This window comes from Pimephales promelas, chromosome 2 (assembly GCF_988280905.1).
Source record: "Pimephales promelas chromosome 2, fPimPro1.hap1.1, whole genome shotgun sequence".
Taxonomy (NCBI): domain Eukaryota; kingdom Metazoa; phylum Chordata; class Actinopteri; order Cypriniformes; family Leuciscidae; genus Pimephales; species Pimephales promelas.
The window spans coordinates 21,243,033-21,256,734 of record NC_142770.1 but is presented as its reverse complement, the minus strand read 5'-3'; the positions used below and the strand labels follow the sequence as shown (position 1 = coordinate 21,256,734).

At 39.8% G+C, this 13,702-nt stretch overlaps 1 protein-coding gene across 6 annotated transcripts in view; it reads left to right on the top strand.

Annotated features, from left to right (window-relative positions):
• Positions 1-13,057, top strand: part of ephb3b (eph receptor B3b) — a 53,598-nt gene extending 40,541 nt beyond the window's left edge. The window contains exons 6-16 of one of the 6 annotated variants that reach the window (XM_039668633.2): positions 660-784; positions 1,157-1,319; positions 1,494-1,602; positions 2,534-2,586; positions 2,696-2,818; positions 3,832-4,079; positions 4,404-4,619; positions 4,722-4,871; positions 4,956-5,149; positions 6,806-6,961; positions 8,853-13,057. In XM_039668633.2, coding sequence (XP_039524567.2) covers positions 660-784; positions 1,157-1,319; positions 1,494-1,602; positions 2,534-2,586; positions 2,696-2,818; positions 3,832-4,079; positions 4,404-4,619; positions 4,722-4,871; positions 4,956-5,149; positions 6,806-6,961; positions 8,853-8,961 — 1,646 coding nt within the window. In that variant the 3' untranslated portion in view covers positions 8,962-13,057. Of the gene's footprint in view, positions 1-659; positions 785-1,156; positions 1,320-1,493; positions 1,603-2,533; positions 2,587-2,683; positions 2,903-3,831; positions 4,080-4,403; positions 4,620-4,721; positions 4,872-4,955; positions 5,150-6,805; positions 6,962-8,852 lie in introns of all 6 variants that reach the window. The other 5 variants (XM_039668631.2, XM_039668632.2, XM_039668630.2 and 2 more) reach the window with 5 other exon arrangements.
• The last annotated feature ends 645 nt before the right edge of the window (positions 13,058-13,702 follow it).

Sequence of the window (13,702 nt, the reverse complement as noted above, 5' to 3'; positions counted from 1 at the left end):
GAGGCGGACAAAGAGACAGACAGAATAATAAAGAGCTACTAGGGAAAGGATCAAAGAACCGGACCTGGGGATTAAAACGTTTTTAACAAAGAAAAAGTGAGGGAGAGAGAGACAGAGGCAAGAAAGTAGGGGATGTTGAGAGCTATTGTAGTGTGTGAACAGAACTTGATAACATCAGAAACCGGAGACGGCAACATCAGGTCTGAGGACAAATGGGGACAATTTAGATTATGTAAAGCTGGGTGCTAAAATAAGTAAGCTGCTAAGGAAGAATTTGCGCCAGTGATTTGGGGAAAGAATATACAAATACTGTATATAAATAACAGACAGTAAGAAGAAGGCATCATGGGCCGTAACAAGAGATTAGGGAGTGAACATAGGGTGTGTGGAGCTATAAACAGATTGTGTGGACTGGATCTACCAGATACCAAGCCTTCCGGTTTGTCTGTCATGGTGCTTTTCACAGGAGAATCTATTCTGTCTGTGTAGCTCGAGAGGCTGGGCCCCTGAAAGTGCCAAATACTAAGGGCTGTCTAATGCTTATACTTCAAAGTGGCTCTTTGGTAATCCTAAATGTGACCATGCTCTGAATGTGAAAACAAGAAAAAGAAATTCAGTTTTCATTAAAATGGGATTTCTCTCATTTTCCACCCACATAGCTCCCTCTGCAGTTCCCACTGTCCACCTGATGGGGGCCTCAGCCAACACCATGAGTCTTTCCTGGCTCCCTCCTGAAAAACCAAATGGCATCATCTTGGATTACGAGATTAAATACCATGAGAAGGTAAGAGCCAGTGTAAGTCAATGAAGCGAAGGGCATTCAATCACAATTCCACCACTGTCATCCTCTGCTCTATACATAATCGTTCATCCTGACAACAGCATCAACCCTTCCTGTCTCTCTCTCTCATACCCTAACACTCTCCTCCCTAACTCCTTCCTTGATTCATCCCCTTCTTTTGAACGCTGATACTGCAAGGCAGTTGGAGCTTGGCAGGGATGGAGGCAGGAGGATTTGCATAGAGGAGAAGAAAGAGCCAGGCATATCTGCTCCGTGTTTGATGTGTTGTACTGACAGATTAAACTGGAGCTGCCAGACGCTCACTTTTGGGTGCTGGCTGGTTTTATATGGCTTGTTTTATCACTGTTCCCACAGGACCAGGGAGAAGCTATTGCCCACACCATGACAGCCCAGCGTAGCTCTGCACGCATCGAGGGTTTGAAGCCAGGGACGCCGTATGTGGTGCAGGTTCGAGCCCGAACGGTGGCAGGGTATGGCCGCTATAGCAGCCCTACCGACTTCAGCACCAACCACCAGGGTATGTAAAGCACATTAAAATGATGTCTTTCCAAAGCATATCAAGCATTGGTTTAAATCGAAGTGAAGTTTTTGCATTAATAATCCTATAAATAACACTCTATAAATAGATGTGAGAAATACGATCCTTTGGATATTTCCTATGATATCTTCTCTCTTTGTGTGCCTCACACAGCTGATGCAGACAAGACTCTGCAGGAGCAGCTACCCCTCATTGTGGGCTCTCTAACGGCAGGGCTGGTCTTCATCATTGTTGTTGTGGTTATTGCCATTGTCTGCCTCAGGTAATTTCACTTACCTAAATAATATTCAGTAATTGCGCTTATAAGTGGATCACATCAAATGTAGAAGAAATAGTTACGTCAAAGTATACCTATGAAACAACACAATTATTTGAATGAATTTATTTTAGTCACCCGTAATGCTTTCTTGGAACCTCAATTAGGGACACCCAAACGTAGATTCATTTTGAATCTTTTACTTTGTAAATTGTATCCAGTGGTCTCAAATGTACATGTTCCCTGCATTGGAATTCTGTAATATCCCGGGGATCGTTGGCTCTGGCGGTTTCCATCTTGTGGCCACCTTTACCATTTCCACAGCGGAGGGCAAGCCAGCTGTGTATTTAAAGCCTTATCATGCAAAAATTCTCAATTTGCACTCTCTTCCTTTCTAATCAGCAGTGTTTCTTAACTAGTCTGCAACTGAAAAAAAATGTAGGCCTTGGAATACTCTCAAACTGAATTTGAATTGGAAATGAGATACAAATCACCAGCGGGTATTATTGGCCCGGTTACTAGTTAGACAACAAAGGGATTGCATTAGCATGTAGCTACTAGAGGGGGTTGAAATTGCATTGCATTTAATGGACTTATAGTGGAGAAAGTGTGAAGGAAAGAATTAAAAGACAGGAGTGAATTGAACAATGTGGCAGTAAAGATTCTAGGGAGCAAGAATCTGTTTTTCTTAGCTGTCTTTATGTAGATTTCACTTCCACCATTCAGTCAACTAAAGTGACAATGGTCTCTTGAGGCTGAATCTGTTGTTCTCTTAATTGTCAGATAATTCCCCTTCTTTAATCGACCTCAATTCATGTCCCTAAAGGGGCTGGCAGGCAGTGAAAAAAACAGATCCTTTTCAAAATGCTTATTTTGCTATTTTTAGTTAAGAAATCATGAACCTTTTGTAACTGACTGTATTGTCTTTGGCTCACAGGAAGCAACGTAATGGCTCAGAATCAGAATACACAGAAAAACTGCAACAATATAGTAAGTCTCTACAGAGTTTACTTGCCATTGGATGACTAAAATGCTTTAAATATTGTGTATTATGGCAGTGTGATTCATACGGCTATTCGCACTATTGAATCCCCTATAGTCACTCCGGGGATGAAGGTCTACATTGACCCATTCACCTACGAGGACCCAAATGAGGCCATCCGCGAGTTTGCCAAAGAGATTGACGTTTCCTGTGTGAAAATCGAGGAGGTCATTGGCGCAGGTAACCAACAAAAGCTCCTGAGCAACAGGGGGAAGACAGCTAGGCACACCCAGGCCATACCTTTAGAGGACTTCACTCCAAGCGGTACTTCAATCAACTCATCCCGCTCCAAAATACAATCCCTTAGCACCTTACCAATGTCTCTAACAGCTTTACTTACAAAATGGAGCTTCTGAGGTTATCTTCAGAGCTAACTATAGAGCTACCATTCCTGCTAACTTACCAAACCTGTCCTGAGCCTGATTATACCTCTCGGACAACTAATTGTCCTCCTGCCCATTTGACCTGTTAACTTCTCCATCCATGGTGCTCCTTCCTGCCCTTGAGTCCCCTTTGTTTTATACATTTTGCTAGATCTTAACATTAGTGTTAACAGTTTAGTTTCTGAAAGCCAAAAGCAAAGATAAGTAGGATTCTGGTTCAGTAAGAGTTGAGGAGCCCCATGCCACACTCCAAAAAACAAGGCTTTTAACATCTAACGCTGCTACCTGAACCTGTTGTTTCCCAGCTTTGTCTAAAGTGATGAACCCCTACCATGTCCTCCCCTGATCCCACTGTTTCTCTTGCACCTGCTTACACATTGGCCTAGACTGCAGACGCAAGTCGTCCAATCCTCCCAAGCTTCTGTCCCCACCTACTTCCTACACTCTTACCCTCACTCCCTCCACACCCTAGCATTCCCTGCTTCTGCCCTTTACCCCTTCCTCTATTGCCTTACTTTTACCATTTCCTTTTTGGTACCTCAACCCCCAACAATGATCCGAAAGCCTTTTCCATTTAAGCATTCCTGACCTCACCCTACCCCTTCCCTCGCCCCCTGGGGATACACTCTAATAGCATCACCTTTAGCCCTGGCTTCTTTTGCTGTCTCCCCCTGCTTCCCCCTGGCTCCTTGATTCTAACCAGTAACTGTCCCTCTCCCCTTTCTCTCCCACACTCCTCCACTCTTCCCTCATCTCCTCTCTCCACTCCACCCTTTCTGCCTCTTTCTTGTCTGTCCATTACCTATGTAGGAGAGTTTGGAGAGGTGTGTCGCGGCCGTCTGAAGCTCCCTGGAAGGCGTGAGATCATTGTAGCCATCAAGACTCTGAAGGCAGGCTACACAGAGCGCCAAAGAAGAGACTTCCTTAGTGAGGCCAGCATCATGGGCCAGTTCGATCATCCCAATATTATCCGCCTGGAAGGGGTGGTCACAAAGAGTCGGCCAGTCATGATCGTCACGGAGTTCATGGAGAACGGAGCGCTGGATTCCTTTCTCCGGGTTAGAGATGATTACTACCTTAATAAAATGTATTTATAATTACTATTATTCCTGTTTGTGGACATGCAAGTAATATTTCGTTCAAATTGATCTAATTCATTAAACAAATATCATCATTGCTGAGGTCTAGCACAAGTCAAAAAAGTAGGTTTTTACCTATCCCCTTGAAAAAAAAAACACATTCTAAACTGAATAGACATGACAAATAGCGTAGCTGCTAGCTGGGACATTCAGAGATGAATCAGCTAGGTCATGAGTAACATCCTGGAAATTTAAAAACACTTTATGAATGGCTCTGTGATTTTTCCTCTCTCTATCCAACAGCTAAATGATGGACAGTTCACAGTCATCCAGCTCGTCGGTATGTTGAGAGGGATTGCAGCTGGCATGAAATATCTATCCGATATGAACTATGTGCACCGTGATCTGGCCGCTCGCAACATCCTAGTCAACAGCAACTTGGTCTGTAAGGTGTCCGATTTTGGTCTTTCTCGTTTCTTGGAGGATGATGCCACTGACCCCACCTACACAAGCTCATTGGTCAGCATTCACACCTTGATCCTTTAATATGTATAGCAATTAATAATGTTTCAGCTTCTGACTGAAGTTAAAAAAAAACATTGTACTCACTTGCATCTACAGGGTGGAAAGATCCCTATTCGCTGGACAGCCCCAGAGGCTATTGCTTATAGGAAGTTCACCTCAGCCAGTGATGTCTGGAGCTACGGCATTGTGATGTGGGAGGTGATGTCATATGGCGAGCGCCCATACTGGGACATGAGCAACCAAGATGTGAGTTTACACTCTACTGTGCCTCTATTCAACTTCATTTGAGAGTAAACCAAAGCCAAGCAACTATTATTTTTCAATCAACAGGTGATCAACGCAGTCGAGCAGGACTACCGACTGCCCCCACCCATGGACTGCCCTACTGCCTTGCATCAACTTATGCTAGACTGCTGGGTGAAAGAAAGAAACTTGAGACCTAAGTTCTCCCAGATCGTCAACACCCTGGACAAACTTATTCGCAATGCCGCCAGCCTTAAGGTGGTCACCAGCACACATTCTGGGTAAGGGCACACATGGACTGACTCATACCGTCATGCTAATCAATATGTTTGCATGATTCTTATCTATGCAAGCGGTATTGTAGACTTCCTCAAACTGGTTCTCTCATTTTAAATTTAGAATTAGGCCAAAGTTGCAGAGGCACTTGAATTAAGAGACCATTGATTTCAGATCATTTTCAATTGACAAACAATATTGTAAGCTGAGAAACTCTGACATTATAGAAATTAAGAGGACCTTCAGTCAATAAAACATTTGGTTTAATTGCACCATCACAGGGCTATTGATTGTTTTGCCTGAGATGCTGGCTCGGGTCTAAACTTACAAGAGCCTTTTCTGTTTGAGATATTTAATGACATTATCTGCCTTCTAGATGCCAGTCACTATAAAACAGAATCGATACACATTTTTCTACAAATTTATTGTTTCAGATGTGTTAGCAAGAAGCCTCAGGGTGGTTTTGACCCACCTTGGGGTGCCTGCCTCTGGGCTGTAGGTCCTGGGGGAGGGCCTCTAACAACCTGGAAACTGTGGGAGCCTGTCTTTGTCTACTCTGCAATGATCAGAGTTTAAAGAAGGAATAATTAGTTCATGTAATTCAGAGATGGGAATGGTTTTAATTAGCAAGTAACAAGATTTTAAAGGGGCCACTGGATAGGTGGCCTGCCTGCTGAGCTTAATGAAAGAGGGAGAGAGGGTTCCTATTGTTGCAACTTTGTGTAGAAAAGTTCATTTAGTTAATAATTGTTCTCAGTTTTGAGTTAGGTTAGTTATGCATGGACATTTATCCTTTTGGTTTTCTCGTACAGTTGAACTTAAAGTCAACGTCCCGAAGACGTGAGAGCCAGGCCAGCTTTAACAATGCTCCATTAAGGAAAGCTGCCTTCCAGGTTAATGACCACAAACCCTTCAGCCCTAAAGGCAGGAGCTTATTAAAAATCACTCTTCCCATCCATCTACAGACCTTGTCTTCAATAGAGCCTCTGTTCCATTCTTATTAACTTTTTTTTCTTATGCTTTTAATTGTTAATTAATCTAATGCCATCAAAAGACAGCTAGGTTCAGCAGAGCAGAGAGCTTGTGTCTTTGCTCTGAAACTTTGCCTCCCAATCCCCACTGCCCAGACATCATTGTTCGTTATTAAGACCCCAGTCTGGGCATAGATCAAGTCTGGTCTCGGTGGATTTTGTCTAATATTATTTAAAATGGCTGCTTTTGTGCATGACATTAAATATGGTTGTGCTAAAGTGCAAGAAGGATCTTGTTTGCTTCCATGCAGGTAAGCATGATTTGCCCAAGTAGATCACAATATGAGTGCTGCATAAGCAAAAAGTGATTTCTAGAGGAATATTGAATCAGAAAATACAATTAATGTAGAGTTGCAGCATATCAAGTGTCAATAGATGTTAGGCAACAAATCTTAAGAGCAGAAAAGTGCTTTTTCATATGGACCTGGGTCCTGGACCCACACCCACAGGTTCCTCGAAGTTCTCTCTTGGAGGTCTCCAGCCAGTAGGCCACAGTGGCAGGTCCAGGCCCTACAGGCCAGGAGAGGTGGTGATGGTGGGGGGTTTGGGGGTGAGGTTTTGGTGGTGGAGGCCTGGCGTGACCTAACCCTCTCTCTCTCTTTTTATCTCCACTCCTCTCTTTCTCTGTAGGGCCTCCCAGCCGCTCCTCGACCGCTGTGTGCCTGACTACACCACCTTCACCACTGTGGGCGACTGGCTGGATGCCATCAAGATGAGCCGCTACCGAGACAACTTTCTCAATGCTGGCTTTGCTTCTTTTGACTTGGTGGCCCAAATGACTGCAGAGTGAGTGTTTGGACCAATTGTTGGAATGCTCCTCTTTGTTTTGGTGTTTTGGTGTTTTGATTTTTTTGGGAACCAAACAAGAACATTATAGGAACGTTCCATGTAGGTTATTTTTAGGTTCCACTTTTATAACGTTAATCAAAACAAATCAAATCATTTTTTATTTCTAGAGCACATTTAAAAACAACACGAGTATAAGTGCTTTACAGACCCAACTGTACACAACAATTAGACAAATACACATATAACTAAGAGCAGTTAAAAGCAACCGAGAAAAGATAGGTCTTTAACCTAGACTTAAAGCACTCGATGGAATCACAAGATCTTATGTACAACGCACGATCTCCCTTGGTTTTTAACCAAGCTCTTGGTACATTTAAAGTAAAGCTTTGCGAAGATCTAAGTGGTCTAGCCGCAACATGCTGCTGTAACAAACTCGAAATATAAAGAGGGGCGACCCCATGTAGACCTTTAAAAACCATTAATAGGACCTTGAATTGCACTCTATACTCAACGGGAAGCCAATGCAGAGAAGCTAACACCGGAGAGATACTGGACCATTTCCTGGTGCCACGTAAGGAGAATGTTCCGGGAACGTTCCCTTAACCTTAAGGGAAAGTTCTAGGAACGTTCTGGGAACCAAAAACTAACGTTCCCAGAACTAAAATTTGTTTGCTGGAAAGGATGATTTTATAACAGAGCTTGTGGCATGGACTTGAGCCAACTGCATGGAATCGAACTGTGTTTCAGACCAAGCATTCAAACCAAGTGTAAAAACAGAACTTCAATAGGCAATTAAAGAGACAAAAATCAATATTTTAATGATCAGAATGGGGTTAGTGATATAGCTTTTGAGCATCCAATTATTCTCCTCGTCTCGCTTTAATTTACTCTAACATTTCATTCTCAAAAATAATTTCACGAACAAAGAATCCTACAAAGGTTGCACGATTTGTAACTAAGTTAAATGTCTTGACAGATGCGAAGAGAGCAGTTGGGATCAAATAAACGAATAAAGAAAAAAATATAATAAATTCATTACGCCCATTAAATTGTAATAAAGGATGGAGGCAGGGGTAATTTGTTTCAATTTGGCAACTTGACAGGTGTACCAGTCGGTGGTTTTCTTGTGCTCTTAATGACTAGTAATTCTCCTAATGGGCTCCATTTATTATCATTTTATCCAACGTTGTTGGCTTGATGGAACCAACAGAGGAAAAAGAGAGAAAAACACTTTTACATTGTGTGAAATTACTCTGCTAATGTTGTGCGATTGTAGAGATGAGAAGGGCAGACAGACTGGGGGCCGCCACGGCGCTGGTTGCTCCCTGACAACGTCTGTCCTCTTCCAGGCTTTCTCTTATCGGAAGGTGAAAAAAAAAAGTAAATGACGTTTCTATGCTAGCCTTTAACTGCACATGTTGCTGTGTAAACTAAAACCTCACGAAGGGATTAGATTACCATTTAAGCAACAGGAAGCATTTTTATCATAAAGCCTGTGGTAACCTTTACACCACGCTCATTCTACAGTATAAAGACTGCTGTCTGTTGCACAGTGAAATATCATTCCAAGTCATGTCTGTGGTAACACTAATTACTCTTTCTCCATGTGAAATTTGACATCTGGTAGCCCTAGGTGCAAACCCTTGCAAATCATTGACCAACGCTTGAACTATCTCAAGTTTGAGAAGTGGCTTAGCACCACAAAGCTGTCTCAGTTTAGCAGCCAAAGGGTGGGGTTCTTCTATTTGCTCAACCTAGTAACAATTTGCTAAAGGGATTTGCTCACCTGGCTACATTACCATGGGAGTTTATTGGTTGAATGACTTACTTTCTCTCTTTTAGAAACCACTTTGTTATTAAGTATTCGTTTTGTTGTTGTCTTCTACAGAGATCTGTTACGGATAGGTGTGACATTAGCTGGGCACCAAAAGAAGATTCTCGGCAGCATTCAAGACATGAGACTGCAAATGAACCAAACGCTGCCCGTCCAGGTCTGAAAAGGGGGTGGAACTGTTCTACAGAGAGCTAACAGACGACCCTAGATGCCTGATCATCTCCACTAATCAGATGAAACTGGCTTGCAGTGCCTCGGACAACTTTTTCTTTTCCATTTTCCCCGTTTTCCTGTAACGACTGCATTATTTTACACCCGACAGGATTAGATAAGATTATTTTGTACTTATTTTTAAGAACGGAGAGGAAAGCCCATATCCCAACGCCTGCCTTGCGAGGCTCCGGTATTGGATTGGCGATTGCATGCGTGCGTGTGATACTTTCTTTTGCGCGGCTGGCTGGGATTCGCCCAATCTTTAAAGCCTCCCATAATGCATTTCTCCCTGAAACTGACTCTGAGGGACAGACTCTCCTGGAAGGACGGACATTGCTTATGGAAGAGAAACTCTAATAGTACGCATAACTTGAATATAAAGACAAAAAAAACGAACTAAAAGTGAATATAAATCCACAAAGCGTGTGGACACGAATCCCTCCAGTGCTAGCAGATGTTCTATTGTGCGTGTGATTTTGTGCTTATTCACCATCTTCATATTGAAGGTGTTTTATTTAAGGGCACATGCCTCAAACGGACAGGAGGGAGAGGCACAGCCGAGGGCGAAAGATCACGGATGTCGCAGGACCGGATTTGAGGAAGTTGCATTTGTCCACCAGGTTTAAACTGACAAAAGGACTTCTCAGAATATGCCTGGTGAACTCAGGATGCTTTTCGTAGTTCAGCTTTCACAATTTCACTTTTTTTATTCTCTTTTGTTGTTTTCCCTGTTTAGTTTCTGTTCCACGATGGGTTGACATTTAGCTGGTCATTAACCATTATATCAGGATTTTTTTAGCAGTTAGAAAAGAGAAGGACTGTGATAACTTGTAAAACACTGCGATACGTAAATTTGGTAGCACTTTATTTTACAGTCCCGTTCCGCATGTACATACTATGTACTTATTATAGCAATTACAATAACTGGGTAATAACTAGGCACTAAGCCTGGACCTACCACTAAACCCATGTAGTTACCTTATATTACCAGTACTTTTTTTTAGGTAAGTACACTGTAAGTACATGTATTGTAAAATAAAGTGTAACCATAATTTTAAATCAATATATTTGTCTTTTTCCAGGAAAAAATATCTAAGCATCCTTACAAAAGATTACAAAATGGTGCAATATATTAACTTTTTTTTATTTTTCCAGAGAAGATATCTATTTCTTTTTTTTTTTATAAACTTATGATTAAAACATAAAATAATTGTCAATTGGGTTAGCAAACAAATCTAATGAATACTGTTTTGTTTCTCAAGTAAATGTATCTTGCTTTAAGACTGTTTCCTGGAAAACAAGACAAAATACTTTCAGTGTAAAAACAGTGCTAATCACTGACCATCTCTAAAATGAGTGTGTGTACGTGTCAGAATGACTATGTTGTAGTGTGTGTGTGTGTGTGTGTTTCTCTCTGTGTGTAAGTGTATAAAACAAAGGGAGAGTATAAGGATTATGCATACAAATTCTGTAGATGAACATTTCAATGCACAAAATGCATGAACCAATTTGTGAGGAGCTCCAGTTATATGATATGTCATTACTTACGAATCGGTGATATTATGTGGAGAAATACCAATTTATTAGGATTTTTTATTTTATTTTATTGTAACATATCCCAAGAGGCCAAAAGGAATGATTGATATAAATTTGAAGCAGTATACACTGTAAAAATATGATATTATCAACATATGTTTTGACATTGATTAACTTCTTAAGTAAGATTAATGCAATTTAAGTTTAAATGACTTAAACATCCAAGTTGATTGTACTTAAAATTCAAGTTGATTGAATTAAATTATTTTTTTTACAGTGTATGCTGACATTTAAAAAGAGACATGCAACAACAACAAACGATTTTGGAATGACATCATGATGTTTCTTTGTTGAAGAGGAAGTGCATTGAAAATGGTTTAAGAGAAATGAATAGAGGTGTTGAACATCTCATCAATGTTGGGCAGATCCCTAGTAAATCTCTTCAATATTAAAGCTAAGCCTTTCCGTCATCACCACAAAGAGAAACTGTTAGTACCAATGCTTAAACACATTCTTTTGTAAAAGCTCACTCGCCAAGCGTTTCGGTAATTTCTAGAAATCATATTTTTGGAATTACAGGATTTCCGGGGGTGTTTTCAAATGAGATCTTCAGTTACAATGGAAATTCATGTTAATGCTCTGCCGGCGGCAGGATTCGTTATACTTCCTGAAACTGTCGGTTAGTATTCCACTTTTTTTTTTTTAAGCCTTCACCTCGTTCATCTTTTTCTTGGCAAATACACTGTAAAAATGAATATGCTTTATCTAATCAATGAAATTGTGGCAACAGATTACAAGCAATATTATTCATTAAATTGAACAAATTAGAATTGAGTAATAATTATTTTACGTTATCTTTATTTTATATTGCCAACATTGAAGACACCTGATGTTGAAGGAGAAAACCGTCATTTTAAAACAAACCTAAAACAAACACTGATCACCACAATGGTGACTTAAACATACTTTTTAAAGAAAGTTTTACTCATTTTAAATGGTTAACGTTTAATGAATTAATTAACTGTAAAACAATATTTTCAAGATTTGTTATCATATTTTCTTTCGTCAAATCAACTTTATAATAATTTATTTAGTTGAGTTTCTGATGATTAAATTAATCTCCTTCATTGTATTAACTCACTTTTTCCAGTTCAATCAACTTCAGGTTATTTACTTTTTTAAGTTAAACCAACAATATTTTTTTTACAGTGTAGTAATCATAACATTTTTTCTTTTGTCAAATCAACTTAAATAATTTATTTAGTTCAGATAACATATAATTTTGAGTTTCTGATGATTAAATCATTCTCCTTCATTGTATTAACTCACTTTTTCCAGTTTAATGAACTTAAAATTTTGAGGCAACCAGGTTATTTTTTAAGTTAAACCATCAATATTTTTACAGTGTTTGATTAATTATTACTCAATTCTATTGTTACATTTAATTAATGATATTGCTTGTAATCTGTTGCCACATTTTTTTTATATATATTTATTTTTTTGATTAGATAAAGCGCATTCATTTTTACAGCCCGGTCTTCACGGCCCCACTTCAAACAGGAAAGACGTACAATATGCAAAACGGTAGCATATCTGATGGGTTAAGAACTAAAGCTAGAAGCTAATTCAGAATGTTATTACTAAAATCTGTATCTAGAATAGGAATATGTTGCACTTTGGGCAAATGGTATATACTCTGGACAGTACTCCTCTGTTTGTGGTTTTGTTTCATAAGTTCACAAATCATTTAAGGGTTCCCTCTTTTTCTCAATTACAAGAGTCCCATGTAATATAACACTCTGAAGCGATTTTATGATGACAGACATTATCTTTTTTGATCTTGATGTATATGAACCCTGTTCCTTAAAGTTCCTGTCTTGCACTGCTACTAACTCACAGAGCCGTCCGGGAACTGAACGTAGCTGCTTTTCATCATGTCTGACAGTATATTCTCTCTTAACTGGATTTGAGTGTGTGTGTGTGTGTGTGTGTGTGTGTGTTTGTACGTATGACTGTATTTAGGTAAGGTGCTATTGTCATTGTTTTTTATCGCAGCAGTTTTGGAACACAACTTGCATGATTTTTGTTCAGTAACTCTGTGCCAATCTCTCGTACTCTCTCTTTCTCTTCCCTCCACTCCTGTTCCTCTGTGACATCCCCCCCCCCCCCCCCCAGCACCGGAGTTTCAAAGTTACTCTCTTATATTAAAAATCAAGCAAAAAAACAAAAAACAAAAAAACTTTTTTCTTTCCAAGCAGTTGAAACGGTCTTCTCATCACATCGCAAACCACTGACGTTCAAGAAGGAAAATGTCTGCTGAGTGCTGTACTTATATTGAGAGAAGCAAGACACATTTCAAGATATTTTCTTTTCTTGTTCTTTTTTTGTTTTGTTTTTGGAAAGCATTGAGATGTATTTAATGGTGAAGACAAAAAACAGCGATTAAATAATGCATTCTTGTAGAAATATTTTTAAAAAAACCCTTTTGCAATTAAATTATTTAAGAAATACCTGTGTCTGGTGAGTCTGTTCTTGCGTGGTTTACTTTATGGCTTCTGCTGAAAGTGATTGTGTATCAACATGCTCAATTGTATAAGTCTTCAGTTGTGGTAGCTTCTTTTTTTTTCAGGAACGTTGAGGCCACAGATTCTTGTTTAATTGAAAGGCCTGAGGATTTTTATGACCATCCTCCTCTATAAAACATTCTGCCCTGTATTTGAGTGAGGAAGGCTTTGATCTTTACAGGTCAGGGAACCTGCCTCGCAGATACAGACTGTGAGAAACTATGTGGAGTTCATGTGCTGTTCAGACGGCTCTGCGCATTCAAAATGGAGAATCTTCATAACTGCCGACATCCTTGAAGTTGTATTACTTCAGTTTGAATCGATTATCTTAGAAATATGTGATTTTATGGCCTTCATAAGCATGCCACTGGTAACTATAAAGGGCTATTTAAAAAAATAAATAAAAAAATCATCATTGCCCCTAAGTCACACTTAAAGGGATAGTTCACTTTGAAATACATTTTTTTACATGTTTTAGCTTACCTCAAGGGCATCCAAGATGTAGGTGTCTTTCTTTCCGCAGTATTTTCAATTTTGATATTTTTAGGTCAAACCGTTCTTGTCTGTCAGTCATATAATGGAGGTCTATGG